This window comes from Protomyctophum bolini (genome assembly GCF_963924005.1).
Source record: "Protomyctophum bolini genome assembly, chromosome: 7".
NCBI classification, from domain to species: Eukaryota; Metazoa; Chordata; class Actinopteri; order Myctophiformes; family Myctophidae; genus Protomyctophum; species Protomyctophum bolini.
In genome coordinates this window covers 4,171,150-4,199,101 of record NC_137868.1, presented here as the reverse complement: position 1 = coordinate 4,199,101, position 27,952 = coordinate 4,171,150, and the positions used below count along the sequence as shown (strand labels likewise).

Here is a 27,952-nt window from a genome sequence, read left to right as displayed (position 1 = left end):
CTACAGACAGACAGACAGACAGACAGACAGAACAGGCTGCTGTGACATTGTGTGAAAGTGCAGCAGGGACACAACTCCAGAGATAAGTGGAGATGATGCGAGGTAGGAACCATGGTTTTCTCTCTCTGTCTCTGTCTCTCGTGCGCGCGCGCGTGTGTGTGTGTGTGTGTGTGTGTGTGCGTGCGCGTACATGCACCGATCGATCGCCTTTCCTAATATTATTGTCAGAATCGGAACCAACCCGTTCTCCAGCGGACCTTATGCTGCACTATAGCTGCACCTTTCGGCCCGGTCGCATGGCGCATCTCTTTGAGTTAAGATCTCGTTTTAATTTTTACCACATGAACGCTGTGACGTCATGCCTAAATGCTGAACATGTCATATATACTGTGTATAGGCTCGCCATTCCCACGAAAACAAGCTACGATCTACGAGCTCACAACATGTGAGCGTGTGTATAGATCTGGTGTCTTCACTCAGCGAAGGGATTCGGTGTGTGAGTGTGTGTGTAGAGAGAGAAGAAATGAGGTGGGCCAATGAAGGCCCCTGCAGCCCTGGGGGACCCCAGTCAAGTACCAGGGGACGGGTGACCGTATATAGGTTAGTGAGTCGGCCTCGGGTGGCCTGGCTAAAGAAAGCCAGACCGAATCAGCCGTTGGGCAAAAAAATAAAAGTGTGATTGTGTGAGTCTGGATTATTGGCCATGAGGCTATAGGCCTGGGGAGCCTTATAGAGCCCCTGATTTGTCACAGGTACGATCCCAGGCCAGCCATAGGTCACCAAATGTGTCGATGTGTGTCCCTGAGTAAGACTCCTAACCACTAAAAGCTCCCGGAGCGAAAACACCCCAAAAGGAGTGGGGGAGAGCAGATTCTACAAATGTCTTCTAAATCATGACAGTTTTCTGAAAAACCCTATGTTTCTATATGAGTGGTTCTCAAACTATGTCATGTCAAGGACCCCCAAAATATAATATATGTAATTGGCCGCCGACCCTCATCTGAAAATATGTTGTTCCTGCAGGGACCCCCCCCCCCCCAGGAGCAAAGATTTGAGTTAAAAAAACGTTCGCTCTGTGGCGCGCTACGAGCTTGTATATATACGGTCTGTCGGGTCTGATATTATTTGATCAAAGAACGACTGACTGACATAGAAACATGGCTTTTTCAGAAAACTGTCAGTATGTATAGAAGACATTTTTAGAATCTGATCTCAGGTCAAAATAGGGTCAATTTGGTTCCATTTGCGCACCCTCAGAGCAGAGCAGAAGTTCTGTCCACTCAGACTCTAAAACTCTAAGATTTTGATATTTACTCGACTAACACTAGACTAAGAATGACTAAACCATTTCAGATGACTACATAGAACTAAAACTATAAGCTGTAAATGCGTTTTCATCCACAGAACCGCCTGGATTACAATTGTATAGTAGCTTTTGTCATATAGCTAACCATATATGGTACTCACATAATATGTAAGTAAATCCTGTACAAAGGTACAGTTTGTCACGATAAAAACTGGAGAGAATATTTCTTTCCATTCGGACAGACTCAAAATAACTTTTATATACTTGTACACGTTCTAAATCTCCAGAACCATAACAATATTATTTAAACGTCATATGAAAACGGATGACATGTCATCATAATTATGTAAAGCTTTGTTCAGCATATTATGCATCCGTACAGACTTAAACAGCAATGTTATATAGACATAATACATGATGTAAATAAATATACACAGTGAAATCATTAGAGTTGATTTATACCTCTGTAACCTCTGTTATTGAAAATACTAAGACTAAATCTAAATGTAGTATTCTATACGGCATATCCGCGCAGATAAAGATACGTGTGTTTATATGAATGCTTTGAAACTTAAATTGAGCCGATCGGTTATAGCTGTATAGCTCTTGTTTGGGTGTCGGGTGCGAAAGTGAAATGACTCCATTGATCGTCTTTTTGATAGATCTTAGATCAGTGGTTCTATAGTTACAGTTTAGCTATTGAAAAATAGCAGATCTACAAGCTCATAGCGCGGCTATTATTATATATAGTGAAAATATATTTAAAATTGAATATTCTTTCAGAGCAAACGTTTCTAACTCATATCTTTTCTTCTGGGGGCGTGTCCCTCCCTGGAACGACATATTTTCAGATGGGGGTCCCGCGGGCCAAATACAGATAATTCTGGGGGTCCTTGATGTGAACAACAAGGTCGTAGAACAACTGACAGAAACATGAGGTTATTCAGAAAACGGTTAAGGTGTAAAAGGAGCAACTTAATTGGACACTCAGGCATGAAGGGAGCATGAGTTAAGTCCGTTGCTCTCCCCAGGTTGGTGGAGGGTGTGTAGAGCCCAGGATCACATTAGATGATTGACACAGGGGTGAAAAATGGGTTACAAAATTGTGGGATAAAAAATATATATAATAAAAAGAAAACGGTTAAGATTTAAGAACAGCCTTTTTGTTTATAGTTTTTTGGAATCGGCCTCAGGTCTAAATGGGTCAAATTACTTTTTAATCCCCTTGCCCCAAATTGTACTTCATAGCTCCTTGAGTCATATTAACAGTATAATACGTACCGGTATACATAATGTAAATCGTGCATCAAAAGGAGTGGATTCCCACACAGTTTCTCTGTGGGACTCTCTCTAGAAATCACACGTCCATCATCACGTTTACACAGAAAAACACAACCAGTGTTGTTTTCGTCGACTAAAACTATAAGACGAAAAATGTTCGTCGTCGACTACCTTTTTCCACTGACAAAAAAACGAATGGAAACTAAATGAAAACTGAGCTATGGTGACTAAAACTATAAGACTAAATATACTGACAATTTCGTCGACAAATACAAATTGGACTGAAATGTTAGGAAGGGACTATAGTGGACAAGAGATCCAGTATAAGTCATTTTACACTTGGTTGCATGCTGAAAATAGCTGATCTAAAAGCTCACAACGCGTCGCGTTGCGACACGTTGTGAGCTTGTAAGAACACTCATTACGACGGCATCAAGACCTGCCAAAATACATTTTAGTCGACTAAATCACCTGTAGATTTAGTCTACTAAAATCTTATGACATTTAGTCGACTAAAACTAGACTAACACTAAGACATTTCAAATGTGACTAAAACTAAATGAAGTTTGAGTCCAAAGACTATAGCCTATGACTAAACTAAAATCGAAATTTGCTGCCAAAAACAACTGGTCTGCTTTGAGGCAGGACTCCAGAGAAGAAGGGAAGATATAACCTCATTGTAGCTGTCCCAGTTATGAGTATTATGCTGTAATATTTTATTTAGCTTATTTTTCTGAAAATGCATATGGTAAATTGTATTTTTGTTTTGGGCAACAAACTGTATATATTCGGTTTTTGTATGGTAAATACATGGTGAGATAGTGCCATCTACTGTGCTCTGTATTTGTGGTCTGTTTGGGCTCACCTAACCTGCTAATCACCTCATTTCAATCACCTGTTGGGTTTGGGCATTTTTGGGCAGAACAAAAACAAACAGAGCAGAGGTGAAGAGAGGAGCTCTTTCATGTCAGAGAGTCTCCACAAAAGATTAGAAAGAAAATAATATAAAAAATAACAAGAACTTAACTGAACTCCTAAAAGTCTGTGCAGAAGGCGCATACGACGGTATGTACCCAGTGGTTTTGTTTCGTGTCTGTAAAAGTTATATTGCCATTGTATCGTTTAATTGTTTGTGTACATTTCATTGTGTTGTTTATTTAATGTGTCAGCTCTGTAGCAGTGGCCGGCAAACTGTTGTTCTTCTGGATCGCACTATATAGTGAAGAAACACGGGGAAGGTTGCCGTATATTAAAATCCACAATCTTTTCAAATAGCTGATAGTGTGTGGGCGGGGCGCCAACATAGTTCTTTGATCAAAATGTCTTGTTCTCACAGAAGTTGTGGGCTGTTTCTCCCCCCCCCCCCCCCCCCCAACATGGTTGCTCTGAACAGAGATTCCAATTTAACTCTGTACATGGACAGTATAACTGAAAATAATCCTCATTTACATGCACCAAAGCATTTAATCTGAATATCACGTTCGACATATAGACTATGTTTATGTGCTGATAATTTCCTGTTGATGTAAATATCAAAAGGTTTATGATTGATTGATCAAAATATTCTCTTCTCCACTTGAAGTGTTTACACAAGCTTGGCATTTATATCCTGAGTGAGTTGCCATTCTGATTATGAGTGCAAATTCCGCAGTCACTCACTAAATGTTAATGGTGCATATATTATATAGCACCTTTATCCAAGGTGCTATATTATATAAATGGTGCATTTATATATTATATAGCACCTTTATCCAAGGTGCTATATAAATGGTGCATTTATATATTATATAGCACCTTTATCCAAGGTGCTATATAAATGGTGCATTTATATATTATATAGCACCTTTATCCAAGGTGCTATATAAATGGTGCATTTATAGTATATAGAACCTTTACCCAAGGTGCTTTACATTTAGCCATTCACTCGAATGACACCATGCAAGGCACACATCAGGAGCAATGTAGGGTTCAGAGTCTTGCTCAAGGACACTTTGACACTAACTCTGGGCAAGGCCGGGATCGAACTGGGAACCTTGTGGTTCCAATCCGGCCACTCTACCCCTGAGCCACTGTCGCCCACTCACTATAATGTCTGCTTTTAGAGATTCTAATGCATTTATCCTGTAGTACAGTGTATAGTATAGACATAGGCCTACAATAGATTGTGTGTGTGTGTGTGTGTGTGTGTGTGTGTGTGTGTGTGTGTGTGTGTGTGTGTGTGTGTGTGTGTGTGTGTGTGTGTGTGTGTGTGTGTGTGTGTGTGTGTGTGTGTGTGTGTGTGTGTGTGTGTGTGTGTGTGTGTGTGTGTGTGTGTGTACTGTACACAGCGTGTTTTTGCATTCTTGCATTGTGTGCATTCTTCAGGTACAGATGAGGTTTCCTCCAGAGGAAGCTTTGAGGGTTTTGGTTGGGGGCGTGTCTGTGCGTTTACAGTGCGCTGTCTGTCACTGACACACTGCTGACACACACACACACACACACACACACACACACACACACACACACACACACACTGCTGACTGGGTGATTTTACACCCAGAGAAAAGAATTAACCTCCCAACCACCCACCACCACCACCCCCTCCTCTCTCTCTCTCTCTCTCTCTCTCTCTCTCTCACCTTCACACACACTCACACGAACATCATTGACAGCACATTTTGATGTGGTTTCCGCCCGTGTGGTTTTTACCCGTATAGCCTTTTGATTTTGTCGACTAAAATGGATTCTGATTGCCTTTTGATGGCGTCGACAATGCCAGATTTGACACTTGGTTACAGAGAACAGCACGACAACGCTTGTGAGCTTGTAGATCGGCTATTCTCAGAGCAGAATTAACACCCCGAGCGCAACCAAACATAAAATGACTATTTGTTTTTGTTCTATACCTAATACCGGATCTCCATAACATAATTTTAGTCTAGTTTTTTATTTGTTGACGAAATTGTCAGTATATTTATAGTCTTATAGATTTAAGTCATCATATATAGCTTCATTTCTATTTAGTTTTTATTTCATTTTCGTCATAGGTTTTAGCTGACTAAATAAATGAACACTGATTCGGGTATTATCCATGCAATACCAGACAGACGGAAATGTACGTAGTATAGTAGGTGTGTGTTAGTGCAAAGAACGCTTTGATTTGGAATATAATATAATTGAAACTGTATATTTCCACTCGTCTGCTTCATTGATTGAAACATGGACTCTTATCACCATATTTCAAACTCACCTCAAAACCCACCCGTTTATAGGCAGGCCTATGCTATGACTCTGTGTGACCTCTGTGTGTCTTCTGCTGCAAGCTGTGCCCTAGTTTTCTTTTTTCTTTTAACGGTGTTCTTGTACTGTTTTTAACCTGTACGGCGACCTTGAGTGCCCTGAAAGGCGCCTAATGAATAAAATGTATTATTATTATTATTATTATTGTTATTATTATTATTATTATCTCTGAAAAACGTGGAATGAAGAGATTTTATATCTGTCATTCAGGGACGTGCAGAGAGTGTTAGAGGGGCTAATATCCCGTAAGAGGGCACGTTTGGACAAAGGAATAGCGCAAAAGAGCGCAGATCTACAAGCTCACATTGAGAGCGTTGTAGATCAGCTATTTTAGGGACGCAACCCAGAACTCTGTATAGCTGAAGAGACACGGTCTAACGACATGGATTTCGAAAGCAAAATACTGTGTTCAAGTTCAGGAGACTTCGGGAAAAAAGCAATTCTCCTGAAGGCTGGCATGGAAAGGAAAGGAGAGAGGAGGGCATTTGGCATTTCTTTCACCGTGTAGTAAACGCTGCATCCGTGGTCTGGAGAGGGCCGTTGTTTTACAGACGGGTAAAAGGGCAGGGGCTGAAGCCCCCTTTGATGTCTATGTGTCCCACTCCCTGCTGCCATAGACAAGACAAGTGTTCGTATGGCTCAGGACTGCAGCTTTATTGACCACTGTTGATTTTGACAGCAAAATGTGTCATTATAGTCGTAGTTTTAGTCTTTTGAATAAAATTCCTAGTCAATATTTTAGTCATCTGAAATGTTTGAGTTTTAACTGTAGTTTTAGTTCACTAAATACCACAAGATTTTAGGCGATTCAATCTACAGTTCATTTAGTCGGCCGTGATGACGTTGAAATGCTATAGATTTATACTGGGATGTGTGCCGAACATACAGCAGATCTACAAGCTCGGTGCGCGTGTGGGTGCGCACGGCAGCAGGCCTGTGTGTGTGTGTGTGTGTGTGTGTGTGTGCGTGCGTGTGTGCACGGCAGCAGGCCTGTGTGTGCGTGCGCACGGCAGCAGGCCTGTGGCAGACATGGAAGACAGATTGACAGACAGATTAGACCAGACCAGACCATACACACCACCCAGAGGAAATGACAGTCTGCTATATCAGCAAACATGAAGACAGTAAAACTGAATTCTTTACACACATGAAGACAGAAAAACTGAATTCTTTACACACATGAAGACAGAAAAACTGAATTCTTTACACACATGAAGACAGAAAAACTGAATTCTTTACACACATGAGGACAGAAAAACTGAATTCTTTACACACATGAAGACAGAAAAACTGAATTCTTTACACACATGAAGACAGAAAAACTGAATTCTTTACACACATGAGGACAGAAAAACTGAATTCTTTACACGCATGAAGACAGAAAAACTGAATTCTTTACACACATGAAGACAGAAAAACTGAATTCTTTACACACATGAAGACAGAAAAACTGAATTCTTTACACACATGAAGACAGAAAAACTGAATTCTTTACACACATGAAGACAGAAAAACTGAATTCTTTACACACATGAAGACAGAAAAACTGAATTCTTTACACGCATGAAGACAGAAAAACTGAATTCTTTACACACATGAAGACAGAAAAACTGAATTCTTTACACACATGAAGACAGAAAAACTGAATTCTTTACACACATGAAGACAGAAAAACTGAATTATTTACACACATGAGGACAGAAATATTGAATTCTTTACACACACATGAGGACAGAAAAACTGAATTCTTTACACACATGAAGACAGAAATACTGAATTCTTTACACACATGAAGACAGAAATACTGAATTCTTTACACACATGAAGACAGAAATACTGAATTCTTTACACACATGAAGACAGAAATACTGAATTCTTTACACACATGAAGACAGAAAAACTGAATTCTTTACACACATGAAGACAGAAAAACTGAATTCTTTACACACATGAAGACAGAAAAACTGAATTCTTTACACACATGAAGACAGAAAAACTGAATTCTTTACACACATGAAGACAGAAAAACTGAATTCTTTACACGCATGAAGACAGAAATACTGAATTCTTTACACACATGAGGACAGAAAAACTGAATTCTTTACACACATGAAGACAGAAAAACTGAATTCTTTACACACATGAAGACAGAAATACTGAATTCTTTACACACATGAAGACAGAAATACTGAATTCTTTACACACATGAGGACAGAAAAACTGAATTCTTTACACACATGAAGACAGAAAAACTGAATTCTTTACACACATGAAGACAGAAAAACTGAATTATTTACACACTTGAAGACAGAAAAACTGAATTATTTACACACTTGAAGACAGAAAAACTGAATTCTTTACACACATGAAGACAGAAAAACTGAATTATTTACACACTTGAAGACAGAAAAACTGAATTATTTACACACTTGAAGACAGAAAAACTGAATTATTTACACACATGAGGACAGAAAAACTGAATTCTTTACACACATGAAGACAGAAATACTGAATTCTTTACACACATGAGGACAGAAAAACTGAATTCTTTACACACATGAAGACAGAAAAACTGAATTCTTTACACACATGAAGACAGAAAAACTGAATTCTTTACACACATGAAGACAGAAAAACTGAATTATTTACACACTTGAAGACAGAAAAACTGAATTATTTACACACTTGAAGACAGAAAAACTGAATTCTTTACACACATGAAGACAGAAAAACTGAATTATTTACACACTTGAAGACAGAAAAACTGAATTCTTTACACACATGAAGACAGAAAAACTGAATTCTTTACACACATGAGGACAGAAAAACTGAATTCTTTACACACATGAAGACAGAAATACTGAATTCTTTACACACATGAAGACAGAAAAACTGAATTCTTTACACGCATGAAGACAGAAAAACTGAATTCTTTACACACATGAAGACAGAAAAACTGAATTCTTTACACACATGAAGACAGAAAAACTGAATTATCTACGCACATTTGTGGCCTATACTGTATGTTTCCTCTCCTATCATTAGCACCAGCCGTGTGTGTGTGTGTGTGTGTGTGTGTGTGTGTGTGTGTGTGTGTGTGTGTGTGTGTGTGTGTGTGTGTGTGTGTGTGTGTGTGTGTGTGTGTGTGTGTGTGTGTGTGTGTGTGTGTGTGTGTGTGTGTGTGTGTGTGTGTGTGTGTGTGTGTGTGTGTGTGTGATTAATGCACCACAATTAGTCTGCCTGCTTTTTTTTTGCAAGATATTTTTGGGGGCTTTTTTTTCTGCCATTATTGATAGATGGAAAGTAGGCTGACAGGAAATGTGGGGAGAGAGAGAGAGAGGGGGGGGGTGACACGTAGCAAAGGTCGGGACCAGGACTCGAACCGGCGACACGCTGTCAGGCTGGATTTAATACCAGCCGGTTGGGGCCCCGATGGTTCCCCCAGCCACCCGGGCCCCTGCCTGTCTGTCTGCCTGTCTGTCTGTCTGTCTGTCTGAAAAAAAAGCAGATCAACAAGTTGTGAGCTTGTAGATCGGCTTGTAGATGTACGTGACGTGTGTGTGTGCGCGTGCGTGCGTGCGTACGTGCGTGCGCAGTGAAAGGCCTGTGTCAGCCGGGGTTGTTTGTTTGAGGTTGAGATCTGAGAAGTGAAACGGCAGAACGCTCTCTCTGCTCGACCACGGTTCTGTTCTCATCAAATGGGGGTCCGTGGACATTATTAATAGTAGAGTGTAATGAACGTGACTTTCAGGTATTTTACCACAGACTGAGTGCATGTCCTCTTTAAGAGTAGCTGGCTATGCTAATCTCTATGCCACTGAGACACTGACATACTGACACACACACACACACACACACACACACACACACACACACACACACACACACACACACACACAGACACACGCACACACACTGACACACTGACAGACTTGGGAATGTGTAGTACAGATTGAAATCATGCACACACACACACACACACACACACACACACAGACTGACACACTGACAGACTTGGGAATGTGTAGTACAGATTGAAATCATGCACACACACACACACACACACACACACACACAGACTGACACACTGACAGACTTGGGAATGTGTTGTACAGATTGAAATCACACACACACACATAGGCGTTACGGTACTCTCAACACGTGCAACAATCAAGGCAACAGTGTTACATTATGGTACTGTACTGTAATGTACAGTAAATAGTACATGAATGTATCCGACCTGTTATATATATAACATATAACATAATTTTACAATTTACAATGTAGGCATTTAGCAGAGCCATTTACAGTAAGCAAGAACAACACATGGTAATAAAATACTTAAACATACTGTAGTCATCTAGGATCATAAGTAAACTATAAGAACCTAAAAGTATATACACTATAGAATGCTATGTCTAGATCAGGAGTAACCAACCGGGGGTTCGCGAGCTACTGGTAGCTCGCGGGAACGTTTCCAGTCGATCGCGAAGTGTCCATTGGAATAATGTCAGTGCCGCTCGTCACATGCAAATTAATTTTGAGCAGAGCGCTGTGGCTCTGAGTTTGAGAATAGACCCCATCGTCCAAGCCAAGGGTGTGTGTGCGTGTGTGGTGGGGGGGGTGGTATCTTAGCAACACTGAATGATCTGTCCCATTGGTCGTGTGCTCGTATCATGAGCCAATGGCTGCAGCTCTGAGCTTCCCAGACCCAGGTTCACATACTACACTACACAAGCCTAAAGAGAACTGACAGGTCAGCCACAGGGCTGCTACCATATTAGCAGCTGTGAGCGCTCTTCTCTTCTCGTGAAGAAAGCAGGACAGAGTTGTCAAATAAATCCCGCCGTCATTCATACTGTATTTATTCTCCGACCCGACATTAAAATACGGAACAACGTGCGTCCCGCGTATCAGTTCATTACGGGGCTCGTGACAGGCTGCAGAGTAGACACTTGAGTTGGGACTACTAGCCGATAGCGCCGCTGCTCCTTCAGTTTTCGTTGTTCGTTGTTATAATATTTTTTATTATTGGGATTTGATCATTGATGCAAATTCTAAACATATGGATGCAGCTGCAGAAGTTGTGTTGCTTAAAGGAATGCATAGTTGCGTTCTCCTCAACTGCTGCGCAGCAACAACAAAAATATAAAAATGAGAAAAATATACTGAATATACCAGTCTGCAATGCAAACTAATAGGCGAGTGCACTCCAGGGCATATGCAAAGGGAACGAATGACTTCTGTCCGTGACAATAATCAATGCTACAGTTTGAATTCTGTACACATGCACACATAGAGCAAAAAATATGATAAATATGAAATATGGAAACTTGTTGAAGTACAACGCATGAGTCAAGTAGCTGCTTTTGTATCAAACCCTTTCCTCTTTACTGAGCCTACTGTCATTGAACTGCTGTCCGATAAAATGCAGGATGTGTTTGCATTAACTTCAGATATTTAAATGGAGATTATTGGATTAGTAAGTGACTGTCACCTGCAGGTCAGAGCTAAAGAGAAGGAATTTTGAAATGGCCTTTTCACAAATTAAAATAATAAAATCCAAGTTTAGAACTCGTATGACTGACTCACATCTTAATGACACCCTCAGACTGGCAATCACTAAATATGAACCAGATTTCAAAACGCTTGCAGATAAAGTGCAGTCACAGCAGTCTCATTAAAGGTGGGCTGACCCTGAGAGTATGTCACCATATCTGTGCAAATATATATGGTCAAGTTATGCCTATGTCATTTGAACATCTGCCAATGTGAATATTCATTGAAATGAGAAACAAAATATTTCTAATACTAATTATTTCTAATTTGTCTTAATATTATTTGACATTGATAATATAACTTACTATAAGTATTTATTCTAATTTAAGCTTTAGTCTTTGTGTGGATCTGTGCACATGCATTGAGCCTGTCAGAAATAGCAAAAAAACAAGTGTTTTTTCTAACACGTTTTAGTGGTAGATCTTGGCTTACAATTGGGAATAAAATGGGCTCTTGGGCTTGAAAAGGTTGGTTACCACTGGTCTAGATAATACGTTATTTATTAGTGTTAGTTATTTAAAACCCATTTTGGGCGGGAACCCATTACTGTATGTTATGTTTAGCTATATTGAAAAATAGCAGACCTACAAGCTCGCTACGAGCTTGTAGGTCTACTATTTTTGAAAATTCGAAGAACCACTGACATAGAAACATAGCTTTTTCAGAAAACTGTCCGGAATCTGATCTCAGGTCAAAATGGGTTAAGTTGGTTATCATTAAATTCGTTTTTTTTTTTTTTTTTTTTGTCAAGGTATTGCCGGAGAACATTTTTCGTCACAGTTTTCAGTCGATGAAATCGACACTGATGTGTGGGTGGGGGGTTGGTGGGTTGGGGTATGGTTGGTGCTACATGGGTGCGTGGGGGGGGGGTGTCATCGTTCCTGGCAGTGCTGAGCGACAGGGTGCATTCCTGGCAGATGTGTTTAATACTGCCACCGACACGCCGACATGAAAGAGGCTCGAGTCACATCGAAACGCAACAAGGCGTTGAAAACCACTTGAAAAGAACGCTGAGGTTGACACCTCCTACCTCCTCGTTCTCTCCGTTTGACTCCATTTAGCAAATATTCCACGTCGTCGTCCCCCCCCCTCTCTATATATAAGTCTGCGGTTTGACGTGTTATTTTTATTTTAGCTCAAACGGCAGTTTCTTAGGAAAATACCTGCTTGCTTTGAGGGTGAGACTCTGGTCAAAGTGTGCTTGAAGGGAGGTTCTAACTTCTGCGTACTGCGTAGGGAAAGTCCAGTCAGTGTTTTAACAATATGGAAAATGGTTGGTTCATTTTCTCACGGTTTAGTTGGAGCTTTGCATGTTACAATTTTGGAATTTGTATTGGGCCGTTTTTGAGCACAATATGTTCTTTTTTATGTCCAATTATTTAGTTCATAAATAATAGCATAACTATAATCAAAGGCATTTGAAAGGCATTTGACATTAAATAAAAAAAATAAATTTTCAGGATTCCTATTAAGAAATAGCAAAAATAGCAGATCTACGTGTCGCAGTGCAACGCGTTTTGAGCTTGTAGATTACATGGCTATTTGTGCGACAGTGATATGCAATATGGCCCTCTGAAGAGGGAGAGGGCCGCTATAGCTGTCCCAGCAATGGGTATTTTGTAATATTCTATTTTATTGCTTACCTTTCTGAGGGTGTATAATATGTGAACATTATATGTATGTTTATTTGGGTACATATTGTATTTGTATGCTGTGTGTGGTCCTTTATTGCTGTTCATTATGACCTAGAAGGGCATGCAGGAGCAGAGCCCTGTGATTAGAGTGAGGCAGCATTGATTCATTGCACCTGTGTGAGCTGAACTCAGTCAGAACAAGCTTGAGTTTCAGTGGTGCAAGGAGCTCTTCCCACGTCTAAAAGGTGAATTTGGGGTTCAGAGTCTTGCTCAAGGACACTAACTCAGAGAGAGCCGGGGATCGAACCCTGAACTTTCCAATTCCCAAGTGACTTATCTCTCTCTCTGTCTCTGTCTCTCTCTGTGTCTGTGTCTGTGTCTGTGTCTGTGTCTCTCTGTCTCTGTGTCTGTGTGCGTGCGTGCATGCATGCAGCTCAGATTGAAGTGATCCCATGTAAGATCTGTGGGGACAAGTCCTCTGGAGTCCACTATGGAGTTATCACCTGTGAGGGCTGCAAGGTGAGACACACACACACACACACTATTGGCAGTACCGGTTCTAGGCCTTTTGAGGCCCTAGGCAACATATTATACAGAGGCCCCCCCCCCTCCTGCTTTGCCACGCCGGATAAAAATTGTAAATTTGCCATGAAAATGCTTCAATCTGGTGCACTTTGAGATCAAAATTAAGAAGCTAGGTGGGGGCCACATGTGGCCAGTAGCCCATGTAAGGGATACATGAAAAAAAAAAATCTTCTCCCTGTGACGAGGCCCCCTCAGTGGTTAAGGCCCTAGGTGAACGCCTAGTTCGCCTATGCCTAGAACCGGCCCTGAGTGGTCCTACCCCCCCCATGAGACTTACAAATCCCAAATGTTTATAAACAAATCCCAAATGTTTGTAAACAAATCCCAAATGTTTATAAACAAATCCCAAAATGTTTATAAACAAATCACAAATGTTTATAAACAAATCACAAATGTTTATAAACAAATACCAAAATGTTTATAAACAAATCCCAAATCCCATGAGACTTGGTCCTACCCCCCCGACCATGAGACTTACTACAGGTCAACTGGAAGTGGTCCTACCCCCCCCCCATGAGACTTACAAATCCCAAATGTTTATAAACAAATCCCAAATGTTTGTAAACAAATCCCGACCATGAGACTTACTACAGGTCAACTATTGGTACGTATTTCACACAGGTGCGGCCAATAACTAATTATCTTGCCAACTTAAATAGCACTTTAAGTAGACATATAACACTATTATTGTTTACACTTATAGTTTCATTAGATATATATATTCCACTGTTAGGTTCTTAAGCTTACGTATGATTCATAATGACATTTTTTTTTAATGTATTTGCGGCATTACCATGTTTTTTGTTCTTGCTTACTGTAAATCGCTCTGGATTAAGAGCGTCTGCTAAATGCCTAATTTGTGAATACCACCCATAATGCATTGTTCCAGGGGTATAAACACCACCCATAATGCATTGTTCCAGGGGGTATAAACACCACCCATAATGCATTGTTCCAGGGGGTATAAACACCACCCATAATGCATTGTTCCAGGGGGTATAAACACCACCCATAATGCATTGTTCCAGGGGTTCTTCCGTCGCAGCCAGCTGCCCAGCGTGTCCTACTCCTGCTCCAGGCAGAGTAACTGTCAGGTCGACCGCGCCTCCCGCAACCGCTGCCAGCACTGCCGGCTGCAGAAGTGCCTCGCTCAGGGGATGAGCCGCGATGGTGAGCAGCACGGCACGCAATGCTTCATACTATAGTGGTGTATGAGCTGAGAACATAAATTCTACAAATGTCTCCTAAATCCTAATTGTTTTCTGGGAAAAAAAACTGTTTCTTTATCAGTGGTGCTCAACACTATTTCATGTAAAGGACCCCCAGAATGATATTTCAAAAATAGCAGATCTACAAGCTCATAGCACGGCTCCTTGCAACAAAACTGTTTTAAGGACATGTCACACCCCCTGACATCAGAAACATGGACTCTATCACCATATTTCAAACTCACCTCAAAACCCACCTGTTTAGGCAGGCCTATGCCTCTGTGTGACCTCTAGTGTCTTCTGCTGCAAGCTGTGCCCTAGTTTTATTTTTTCCTGCTTTTAAACTGTGTTCTTGTACTGTTTTTAACCTGTACGGCGACCTTGAGTGCCCTGAAAGGCGCCTTATAAATAAAATGTATTATTATTATTATTATTACCAATGCAACTCCTTGTAACAAAACAGTTGTAAGGACATGTCACGCCAATGCAACTCCTTGCAAACCTGCATGTGCAACTGCCATTGGGGATAATGGTAACTAACTACACAACTACAATACTGTCAACCGTTTGGTTGCAAGGAGTTTCATGGTGAATCATTGGTGCGGTTAAAGGGACACTTTGCAAAAAAATATATGTTAATGGAGTTTAGGAGCTTTAGAACACACTCCTGGGGGTCTTTATGTATGTAATATGTGGTTTTAGATATTTTAGATTGTAGCAGTGAGCCTGTTGTCTCTGATGTCATGGACACTGGGCTCACTTCCTTCCTGGACTACATGTTGTCTCAGTAAGACAGCTCTCCCCCCTATCAACAAGGAGGAGCAGTGCACCAAAGAATTATGGGAACTGTAGTCCAGGAAGGTAGTGAGACCAGTGTCCATGACATCAGAGACAACAGGCTCACTGTGCTACAATCTAAAATATCTAAAACCACATATTACACACATAAAGACCCCCAGGAAAGTGATCTAAACAAGCTTCTAAACGTCATTAACATATATTTTTTTTGCAAAAAGGGTGAATTGTCCCTTTAACTTTGGGCCTATAAGAACAGAGCCGTGGGGGTGTTTAAAATGACCCTGTGCCCCCTCCCTCCCTCCCTCCCTCCCTCCCTCCCTCCCTCCTCAGCGGTGAAGTTTGGCAGGATGTCGAAGCGCCAGAGGGACTTTCTGCATGCAGAGGTGGCGCGCCACCGCCAGCAGCAGCAACAAGAACAGCAGCAGCAGCAGCATCAGCGACACGCGCACTGTGACCTCCTACGGCCCAGGGTTAGTTTAGTTTAGTTTTAACCCATTCTGACCTGAGATCAGATTCATACGAGGTTTCCACTGGACACACACTGGTCTGATTATAACCCATTCTGACCTGAGATCAGATTATAAGAAATGTCAGTCGTAATTTCGATTTTTCAAAAAATAGCAGACCTACAAGCTCGTAGCGCGCCACTCGGTGGCGCGCTATGAGCTTGTAGATCTGCTATTTTTCAATAGCTAAAGCATAACATGATGCCAACACCAACAATGGGTTAACCCATTCTGACCTGAGATCAGATTCATACAAGGTTTCCACTGGACACACACTGGTCTGATTAACCCATTCTGACCTGAGATTAGATTCTAAAAATGTCAGTCGTTCTTCGATTTTTCAAAAAATAGCAGACCTACAAGCTCGTAGCGCGCCACTCGGTGGCGCGCTATGAGCTTGTAGGTCTGCTATTTTTCAATAGCTAAAGCATAACATGATGCCAACACCAACAATGGTAACAAAGTAAAAGTAAAATATGTTGTTAACACCGGTTTGCTATTTGGCTTAGTTAGTATTTGGTGAAAAGGGTTGCAGGGGTTAGTTGACTTTTTAAAATGTAGTTGTTCTAGTTTCTTTTTTTTAACCCATTCTGACCTGAGATCAGATTCATACGAGGTTTCCACTAGGACACACACTGGTCTGATGAACCCATTCTGACCTGAGATCAGATTCATACGAGGTTTCCACTGGACACACACTGGTCTGATGAACCCATTCTGACCTGAGATCAGATTCTAAAAAATGTCAGTCGTTCTTCGATTTTTCAAAAAATAGCAGACCTACAAGCTCGTAGCGCGCCACTCGGTGGCGCGCTACGAGCTTGTAGATCTGCTATTTTTCAATAGCTATAAAGCATAACATGATGCCAACACCAACAATGGGTTAATATGTTTTTAACGCCGGTTTGCTATTTGGCTTAGTTAGTATTTGGTGAAAATGTTTGGGGTTAGTTGACTTTTTTTTAATTTAGTTGTTCTAGTTTCTTTTTTAATTACCTTAATTAATACAGTCAGGGGGGAGCTTATAGCAGATCGACAAACTGACAATGTGTCGCATGATTGCTTCGCAACGTGTGAGCTTGTAGATCAGACATTTTTCACTATTTTTGAAGGTAAACAGTGCCTCTTTAATAGGATATGAACATTTAGTTATAGCTTCGGTTAATAGTTTTTATTTTTATTTCGTTTTTGGTTTTGTCAATTCTAGAATTTGTCATGTGGGTATAGTTTTTATTAGATTTTTATTTAACAAAAATGTTTTGAACTCTAGTTCTTTTGGTTAGTTTGTATTTCTATATAAAATAACCCGTCTCGATCCCAGATGCAACGCCACAACAACGCCGGGCCTCCTCCTCTGCTGCAGCCTGGCTCCGCCTACCCCTTCCCCCCCACCGGGGAGGTCGCCGAGCTGCTGCCCTACCCCGCCGAGGTGCACTCCTACCTGGTGTACTCCCCAGGCGAGTCCCAGGCTCCAGGCGGGGCCTACCACCACCACCACCACCGCAGTGCCAGCCTGTCGCCCGTCACCAGAACCCAGGGCAGAGGGGACTCTGATGGGAGAGGTGAGGTGGACGCATAGAATTTGGCCTCTTTGGCCACTCAGAATAGCCAAATGGCATTGATCACGCCTCCAGGTCTTTAGTTTACTCAAGTTAGGGAATAAGACCTGGTACTTAAGACACGCAAAATAAATGTTCACCTCTTGTGGTTTTTAGGGTATGATTCCAGACAGGCGTCACCTGACCCGATGGTGATTCGAACCTGCGGCCACCTGGATGAGCTGTTCGCTCCATATGCACACACGCTGAAGAACAGAGGTGAGCTGTTCACTCCATATGCACACACGCTGAAGAACAGAGGTGAGCTGTTCACTCCATATGCACACACGCTGAAGAACAGAGGTGAGCTGTTCGCTCCATATCCACACACGCTGAAGAACAGAGGTGAGCTGTTCACTCCATATCCACACACGCTGAAGAACAGAGGTGAGCTGTTCACTCCATATCCACACACTCTGAAGAGCAGAGGTGAGCTGTTCACTCCATATCCACACACGCTGAAGAACAGAGGTGAGCTGTTCACTCCATATCCACACACGCTGAAGAACAGAGGTGAGCTGTTCACTCCATATGCACACACGCTGAAGAACAGAGGTGAGCTGTTCGCTCCATATCCACACACGCTGAAGAACAGAGGTGAGCTGTTCACTCCATATCCACACACGCTGAAGAACAGAGGTGAGCTGTTCACTCCATATCCACACACTAACGGGTTAATAATCTACTGTAACAACAAACACATGACTGTTAAACAAAACAAAACAAATGTGTGTGTGTGTGTGTGTGTGTGTGTGTGCGTGTGCGTGCCTGCATGCGTGTGTGCGTGCATACAGATGAGTTGTGTGCCAGCGTGGTGCGTGCTCACAGAGACACCAGTCGGTTCACCGCTGAGGATCTGCTCACTCTGAGATGGAAAGTGTTCACCATCGAGGAGATCCATCAGTACCAGAACAAGGTCTGTCTGTCTGTCTGTCTGTCTGTCTGTCTGTCTGTAAGTAACCTGGCTGTAAATAAAGTTTGATACTTATACTTATGTCTCCCTGTCAGTCGGTAGATGAGATGTGGGCATGGTGTCTCACCTCTCTCTCTCTCTGTCTCTCTCTCTGTCTGTATGTCTCTCTATCAGTCGGTAGATGAGATGTGGGCATGGTGTCTCACCTCTCTCTCTCTCTCTTTGTGTCTGTATGTCTCTCTGTCAGTCGGTAGATGAGATGTGGGCATGGTGTCTCACCTCTCTCTCTCTCTGTCTCTCTCTCTGTCTGTATGTCTCTCTATCAGTCGGTAGATGAGATGTGGGCATGGTGTCTCAACTCTCTCTCTCTGTGTCTGTATGTCTCTCTGTCAGTCGGTAGATGAGATGTGGGCGTGGTGTTCGGTGCGGGTCACCGAGGCCGTCCAGCTGGTGGTGGAGTTTGCCAAACACCTCCCAGGGTTCCGTCTGCTCAGCCAGAACGACCAGATCGCTCTCCTCAAGACCGGTGAGACCATAATACCCACGTTCATAAATCTGCACAGTTTGGCTTATATTCTCTCAGGCCAAGACCCTACAAAATTATCTTTGAGCCAGAGTAGACCCCAGTCATAATATGTTTGAAAGTAAAATATCAGGGGGGCACGGTGGCACAGTTGGTAGTGCTGTCGCCTCACAGCTAGAAGGTCCTGGGTTCGATTACCGCTCGGGACGCTGTGGGTGCTGGCGGTGAGTTTGCACGTTCTCCCCGTGTCCCCTAGGGTAGGTACTCTCACAAAAACATGCAGTAATCCTGGTCTCTAAACTGCCTCCCCCTGGCCAGCCGGGGCGCCTGATGGAGGGGAAAGGAACTGGTTGGAATAACGTGTTCCTTCCACGCGCTACGTCCAACCAGGGAAACTCCCCCCTGTCATATGTAAAGGTCAAGGAGCAACTTGGACACTCAGGCATGAAGGAAGCATGAGTTCAAGTCCGTTGCTCTCCCCTTGTCCCCCATATATGGGGACTAGGTTGGTCTCCCCTTGTCCCCCATATATGGGGACTAGGTTGCTCTCCCCTTGTCCCCCATATATGGGGACTAGGTTGGTGGAGGGTGTGTAGAGCCCAGGATCACATTAGATGATTGACACAGGGGTGAAAAATGGGTTACAAAATTGTGGGATAAAAAATATATTAAAAAAAAAAGAAAAGTGAAATATCAATTTAAACTTGTTTCCATCGTCTCCTGGTTGTAATCAGGGTCCATGGAGGTGGTTCTGGTCCATTTAAACTGGTTTCTCCATGTTGTAATCAGGGTCCATGGAGGTGGTTCTGGTCAGGATGAGCAGGCTGTTCAACACAGACAACAGCACTGTGTTCTTCGACGGGAAGTTCGCCGGAGCTGAGCTCTTCAAGTCTCTGGGTGAGAGTAAAAAAAATAGAATTATTGTATATTGTATACATTTTAAAACGGACAAAAAGACACATCCAAGAAATCCCATGAATATTTTTTTTAACAACATTAACAAGCGCACAACACGTCGCTTAGCACAGTGTTGTGCGAATTTCACTACTTTGGCTTCCCGGGCAAACGTCTTAATTTCTCTTTTGGGTCTCGAACTGAAAGGTTAGGGAACAACTGATTTCCAGTATGTTATCTACAGCCACTTCAATGAGTGAACACTCATAAGTGCTCCCTGAGCAAGTCCAAGATACATGACATGAGTGTATGTATTCTTCTGAACAGGACAGAGAGACAGACAGTATACAGTAGGACAGCTGAGAGGGAGACAGTTCAATTAAATTCATGTAATTAATATATAATAATATAATAAACGTTATTTCTATAGCAACCTTTCATACAGAGTTGCACAGTTCAAAGTGCTTCACAGGCAGGACAGGAATCAAATTATTTACAGCCATAAGTTAACATTATAGACATTATACTATACACGAAGCAAAACACAGAATTAGACGTGTCTCCACTTCACAGTATATTGTTGGAGTCCAACAATATACTGTGAAGTGGAGACACGTCCAACATATCCAACAGTTGGACATTGTCTTTACTTCACAGTGCTTGTTAGACATGTATAGGACATGTCTTCACTTCACGGTGTACATGTTGGACATGCTGGACATGCTGAACATGCTGAACATGCTGGACATGTTGGACATGTTGGGACATGTCTGTCTGTCTCCCAACAGGTTGTGGGGATCTGATCGCTGCAGTGTTCGACTTTGCTCACGGTATGTGTGCACTGAGGCTGACTGAGCAGCAGGTGGCACTGTTCACCGCCCTGGTGCTCATCAACACAGGTAAGACCAACCAAGTCAGTCCCTTTTCAACAGTGGTGGAAAAACGACTACATTGTTTTACTTTAACCCATTTAGACCTGAGACCAGATTCTACAAAATGTCTTGTTTTATGGTCAGTGATTTTCAAACTATTCCATGTCAGGGACCCCCAGAATGTACTTGGCCGTACATGTTTCATATTCTTTATGTAAGTACATGATGTGTTTACAGACCGTCCGTGTCTGGAGGACAGAGCCACGGTTCAGAGAGTCCAGAGAGAGCTGGAGCTGGGACTGACCCACCTCCTGACCCACACACACACCCATGAGGGACTGTTCAGCAAGGTACACACACACACACACACACACACACACACACACACACACACACCCATGAGGGACTGGTCAGCAAGGTACACAACACACACAATTTTACACAATTTACAATTTAGCGGAAGCTCTTAATCCCGACTACGTAAGCTTAACAGTGGAATATCTATCTAAGGAAGCTAGGTGTATACTATAGACTAGAGTGCTATGTCTACATAAAGTGCTATTTAAGTTAAGTTACATTTAAGTTGAGCCTGTATGTGCATACGCCTGTAGGAGGTCGAGGCCAGGGCAAGTACTACGGCAAGTGCTGTGGGCGCACGCACGCACGCACGCACGCACGCACGCACGCACGCACACACACACACACATTGCAGCTTTGATGTTTCGAGCTGCCCTCTCTCTTAGTTCTGCCACCGATGGAGGAGTCCAGAGAGAAGTACAACTTTCTGGACCGCTGTCAGTCATTTAGTTAGTAATAATAATAATGAATTGCATTTTTATAGCGCTTTTCTATGCACTACGTGCCTATACTCAAAGTGCTTACAATGAAATTATTAATTAATTCATACATTGGGAGGTGAAGCGGCGAACAGTCGACGCCAGCGTCCTCACTTCCCACATTCACACACCGACGGTGGCGAGCTCACACCGACCGACTCATTGGAGGCAACGTAGGGTTCAGTGTCTTTCCCAAGGACACTTCCACATGTGGACAGTTAGTTAGAGATCATAGTTGCTATGGCAACATGATCACGTTCACATCCACACACAAAACAAACACATGCAGAATGTGATTCATTGTCTTGGTAAAGAATGACTCGGTTTGCGGCAACCACAATAAACCACATGATGAGATCATATTCATAAAAGTCTGAACTCTGAACCCAAGCCAAACCCAAATTTGTGTTAATTGCTGCTATATTTGTCCAAAAGTTGTGCAAAAGATTGCTGCTAATTATCTCAAAAAAGCTTTATACCCTGATTTATATAACGATGCAATGTGACATAGCTCAGTTTACACAACACTGTAACCCTGTATACACTTCCCCCATTTTAAACTGTTTTTACTAAATGCTCAGGTATTCAGACAATATTATTCTCTCTTAAGTGCTCGACAGCATTCCATTTTGCTTTGGTTTTGCGTTTGTCTCTTTCCAGTATGTCAGGTATCTCTCTCTCTCTCTCTCTCTTTTAGTTTAGTTTAGTTTAGTTTATTTGCACATACATATTTTAAAAACATGATGGTAAAAACAAAAGGAGAGAAATACTTTTATATGGAAATGAAATCAGACGATGTGCTGGAAAGGAACATGGAAAAAAAAACCCAGAAGGGCTTGTTGAGTATACGTGGCCTTCCCTAAATGCTACCAATTAAGCTTAAAGGGACACCCTTTAACCCTTTTTGCAAAAAAATATATGTTAATGAAGTTTAGAAGCTTTAGAACACTTTCCTGGGGGTCTTTATGTGTGTAATATGTGGTTTTAGATTGTAGCAGTGAGCCCAGTGTCTCTGATGTCATGGACACTGGGCTCACTTCCTTCCTGGACTACATGTTGTCTCAGTAAGACAGCTCTCCCCCTATCCACAAGGAGGAGCAGTGCACCAAAGAATTATGGGAATTGTAGTCCAGGAAGGTATAGTGAGGCCAGTGTCCATGACATCAGAGACACTGGGCTCACTGCTACAATCTAAAATATCTAAAACCACATATTACACACATAAAGACCCCCAGGAAAGTATTCTAAAGCTTCTAAATGTCATTAACATATATTTTTTAGCAAAAAGGATTTAAATTAAATGAAGGTGTCAATGAAGATACCTCCCTCCTTCTATATCCCCAGCTCCACCAGAGGATGGCGGTGTTGCGCTCCCTGTGCCGTCTCCACGTGGAGAAGCTGCGGAGCTTCAGCCAGCGCTACCCGCTCACCGTGCAGCGCCTTTTCCCGCCGCTGTACCGCGAGCTGTTCGTTAGCGACGCCGAGCCCCCCACCACCTCCCCACCACCACCACCAGGGGGAGCTCACTGACCCACTGGTTCCCAAACAGCGGGTCGGGACCCATTTCTGCGTCGCGGAAACATGTTTATGGGTCCCTTTATTTCTTTGTTTCCTACATTTCTTTTTTTTTGAGTGGTGCAGCCACTCCAAAGACCAGCAATGTCCGTCCCTATCTATGTCTATATATGTCCCTATGTTTAGCAAACGCATGAAATCTGTGTGAAACAAGCAGGTTTTTTTTTAGGGAAACATTTATTATTATGGATATAAAGTAAACCCAGTGATTCTCATACATGGACATTATATTTGAACACATTATATGGACAAACCGGCACGTTGACATGAACACAGAATACACATATTTATCGATTTTTCGATGCAGCTATCATTACACCCCTACCTACTACTTCCAGTCATTCTGTAGGCCTACCTTTTGAATGCCGAGGTTTGCATTAGACCAGTGGTTCTCAACCCGTGGGTCGCGACCCCTCAGGGGGTCGCCAAATTATTTTGGAGGGTCCCCAAATTATATTTAAAAAAAAAAGAAATTAAGTCATGTTTTGAGGGAACTACTCCTTTAAAGGGCCACTTCACCCCTTTTGCAACCAGGTCGTATTTTTAATGATTCAAAGTGCCAGTGATGTCATGGACACTGATCTCACTTCCTTCCTTCCTGGACATGCATGTTGTGTCAGTATAAAGACTCCGATTTGCGTGATGTTTGGACAACATTTGTAGGAGTAGGATATAAAAAGCAAATGTTTAAAAAATAAAAAAACAGGCCTCCTGGTGACGCTATAATAGGGCATTTATACCCGGTCCCTACCTAGAAAAAGGTTTTGCTAAATATAGCTGCAGTTCTGTCCCAACTCTATATGACTGTTGTATCACAAAACAATAAAATAATTAGCTAACACACTCGTGAAATGTCTTATTCAAAATGACCGAAGAATGAATGAATGAAAGAAAAACATTGAATGACCAAGTTAAAACCGACTCAGTTGCCAGAGGTGAAAAATAGCCAGCCTGGGACTGGGACTATGAGTGACTATAGGTGACCTATGACCTGTTAGTGCAAAAACGATTTGCATCATCATCATCATCATCATCATTGTCTGGCCACGCCAGGCTAACACCAAGCCGTTTCAAGATAGTGCTGATTGGCACAGAATAACACTTCTCACTTCTATAAGTGACACCTGGGGGGACAGGGCCTTCTATGTTTCGGCCCCCAAACTCTGGAATGAACTCCCTAACCATCTCAGAGCTGCTCCCTCTCTCCTCTCCTTCAAAACCTCACTCAAAACCCACCTCTTCAGGATAGCTTTCCCTCCAGCTGAGGCCTCGTTTATCCTTTTATCTTTTTAACCCTGTACTGTTGTTTTATCTGTTATATTATGCTTTGTTTTTTTTTCTTATTGAAGTCCGTTCCCAGTGTTCCTAATTATGTAAAGCGCTTTGGGTATTTAGAAAAGCGCTATATAAATCTGAGTTATTATTATTTTTTATTATTATAAATAAAGAAATTACCGTAGTCAACATGGTCCCCGTCTGGAAACGGCTATACATTCAACATTTTTATTGTTACATCTTGCGCAAGATTATAGAGGGTTTGCGTAGTGAGTGGCGTAGTGAGTGGCGTAGTGAGTGGCGTAGTGAGTGGCGTATAGTGAGTTTAACGTTGTTTAACTCTAATGCAATCAGACAGGACTTTTCTGTTTGAATGTATGTGCTGTCAAGGCCAGAAAGTAGTTTTTTGTCACTCAGTAGGCGTTCCTGCATAACATCTAGGTATGATGATGATGATGTCAAGGTCATACTCTATGTACAGTATGAAATGTTGTTGGCCCTTGGGTGTTACGGTTTTCATATTTTCTAATGTGGCCCCCTTTGAAATAAGTTTGGACACCACTGTAGCCTACTATGAGAGTAAAATAAAATGCCATTTTGATAACTCATAACTCAAAGGAAGTAACAGGAATAATCATAATATTCATCATTTCAGGCACTTGAAGGTGTAAAACGCGACATGTGACATTTATTGTAGTAGCATGACGTTTTTAAAATAGTATGTCCGCCTTATTTCTTCGTATCTTGTGTTGTTCCACAAACATAACGGTGCCAACGATGTGTCTGGTTAAAAACAGCAGCATGAGGAATCAGTTATAGCAGCGTACACACAGTGATGCTGTCTACATGAGTTGAATACATGATGTTTTCCCTGCCGTTGAAGGAGTTGTGTGCAGGTTTTGTCATCAGTCATGTGTGTGTGTATGTGTGTGTGTGTGTGTGTGTGTGTGTGTGTGTGTGTGTGTGTGTCCGGAATTCAGAGTTTTCTTGAAATTTACAATGAGTCACATTGTGAGCAGCACATTGTGAGTGGCGACGCGTTGTGAGCTTGTAGATCGGCTATTTTCAGCATGCAACATTTTAGTCTAGTTTTTATTTGTTGATGAAATTGTCAGTATATTTAGTCTTAGTTTTAGTCATCATAGCTTAGTCTTTATTTAGTTTCCATTTAGTTTTCGTCAGTGGCGAAAGGTAGTCGACGAACATTTTTCGTCCTAGTTTTAGTCGAGGAAATCAACACTTCCCAATGTCAAACTAGCCCCCTCCATCGAGACTTTTAAATCCCACCTAAAGACCCCGACTTTATACCTTGGCTTTTAACCTCGCGGTTGAGCGGTCCATGTTTTGTCTCCTGTTTTTTACTGTGTGTTCTTTGCTGTTGTTTGCAGTGTGTTTTAGTTTTATTTTTCTGTAGTGCAGCACTTAATTTGTAAACCTTGAGTTGTAAAAATGTGCTTCATGGATTGGAAGCACTGGTTGTCCTGCGCGTATAATGATGTGTGTGTGTGTGTGTGTGTGTGTGTGTGTGGAGGTGGTCCAATAAACTCCCTGATGCTCTGAAAACAGCTGGACAGAGACCGTTAACGTGTCAACAGAGTCGCATAAAACGCACCGTAGCGCTCCCTCCCTCCGACCTACTTCTGGGAATGTGCGTCACACACCACTCTCTGAAACATTGTTACGCTGCCGTGGCTGATCACTTCAACCACTTCAGGCCTATATATATATATATATATATATATATATATATATATATATATATATACTGTTAATCAGGGGTCACCAACATGTCTGTATACACGGCCAAATGTGTCCGTGTCCTTGGCTGTGGCAAATTCGATTTTCTGTTTCACACACCATCATAATGTCCTTTTTTATCATTTTGTGGGCAGCTGTGGCTCAGGAGGTATAGAGCAGCCTGCAGGTCGTCCAATGATCCCTGGGTCGGTGGTTCCAATCCCGGCTCCTCCTCCTGTCCACATGTGGAAGTGTCCTTGGGCAAGACACTGAACCCTACATTGCCTCCAATGAGTCGGTCGGTGTGAGCTCGCCACCGTCGGTGTGTGAATGTGGGAAGTGAGGACGCTGGCGTCGACTGTTCGCCGCTTCACCTCCCAATGTATGAATGAATGAACCATTGTAAAGCGCTTTGAGCACTTGGAAAAGCGCTATAAAAATGCAATTCATTATAACACCCACTTACTGAATGTCAAGTCTCCAGGTGGGACAAGTGGGATGGGGGTCCCATCCGTCCCCCCATCCCACTTGTCCCACACAAGCGATACTGGAGTACTGGGTTAGCAACTCACTACTTGAGATGCTATTAAATGCCTTGATGTCATATTCGACCATAGGCCTATTGGCTATCATTTATAAACTCCTCTGGTGTCTCACATTTTCTTTTAAAACCATGCTTTATTGTTATGCTATTTTAACAGGCTTAAAAACACATCTTGCAGGAACAGGAACAGAAGGCCAACTATTAGGGGACTAACTATTAGAGGGCATTTGAACACTGATGCAATTGCCTGTCAGTCACAATGTGGGACAGACAGGGTCTCAATGTGAACACTGATGCCTGTCAGTCACAATGTGGGACAGACAGGGTCTCAATGTGAACACTGGTGCCTGTCAGTCACAATGTGGGACAGGGTCTCAATGTGAACACTGATGCCTGTCAGTCACAATGTGGGACAGGGTCTCAATGTGAACACTGATGCCTGCCAGTCACAATGTGGGACAGGGTCTCAATGTGAACACTGATGCCTGCCAGTCACAATGTGGGACAGGGTCTCAATGTGAACACTGATGCCTGCCAGTCACAATGTGGGACAGGGTCTCAATGTGAACACTGATGCCTGCCAGTCACAATGTGGGACAGGGTCTCAATGTAAACACTGATGCCTGCCAGTCACAATGTGGGACAGGGTCTCAATGTGAACACTGATGCCTGCCAGTCACAATGTGGGACAGGGTCTCAATGTGAACACTGATGCCTGCCAGTCACAATGTGGGACAGGGTCTCAATGTGAACACTGATGCCTGCCAGTCACAATGTGGGACAGGGTCTCAATGTGAACACTGATGCCTGCCAGTCACAATGTGGGACAGGGTCTCAATGTGAACACTGATGCCTGCCAGTCACAATGTGGGACAGGGTCTCAATGTAAACACTGATGCCTGCCAGTCACAATGTGGGACAGGGTCTCAATGTGAACACTGATGCCTGCCAGTCACAATGTGGGACAGGGTCTCAATGTGAACACTGATGCCTGCCAGTCACAATGTGGGACAGACAGGGTCTCAATGT

General features: G+C 42.4%; 1 protein-coding gene across 1 annotated transcript; it reads left to right on the top strand.

Annotated features, from left to right (window-relative positions):
• The first annotated feature begins 7 nt into the window (after positions 1-7).
• Positions 8-23,417, top strand: rorc (RAR-related orphan receptor C). Its single transcript, XM_080768837.1, has 12 exons — positions 8-102; positions 13,493-13,578; positions 14,673-14,814; positions 15,981-16,120; positions 17,478-17,718; positions 17,872-17,973; positions 18,549-18,670; positions 19,061-19,193; positions 19,980-20,087; positions 20,873-20,983; positions 21,194-21,306; positions 23,137-23,417. The coding sequence occupies exons 1-12, from the start codon at positions 93-95 to the stop codon at positions 23,320-23,322; spliced, it is 1,494 nt and encodes a 497-aa protein (XP_080624963.1). The 5' UTR covers positions 8-92; the 3' UTR covers positions 23,323-23,417.
• Positions 23,418-27,952: the final 4,535 nt, after the last annotated feature.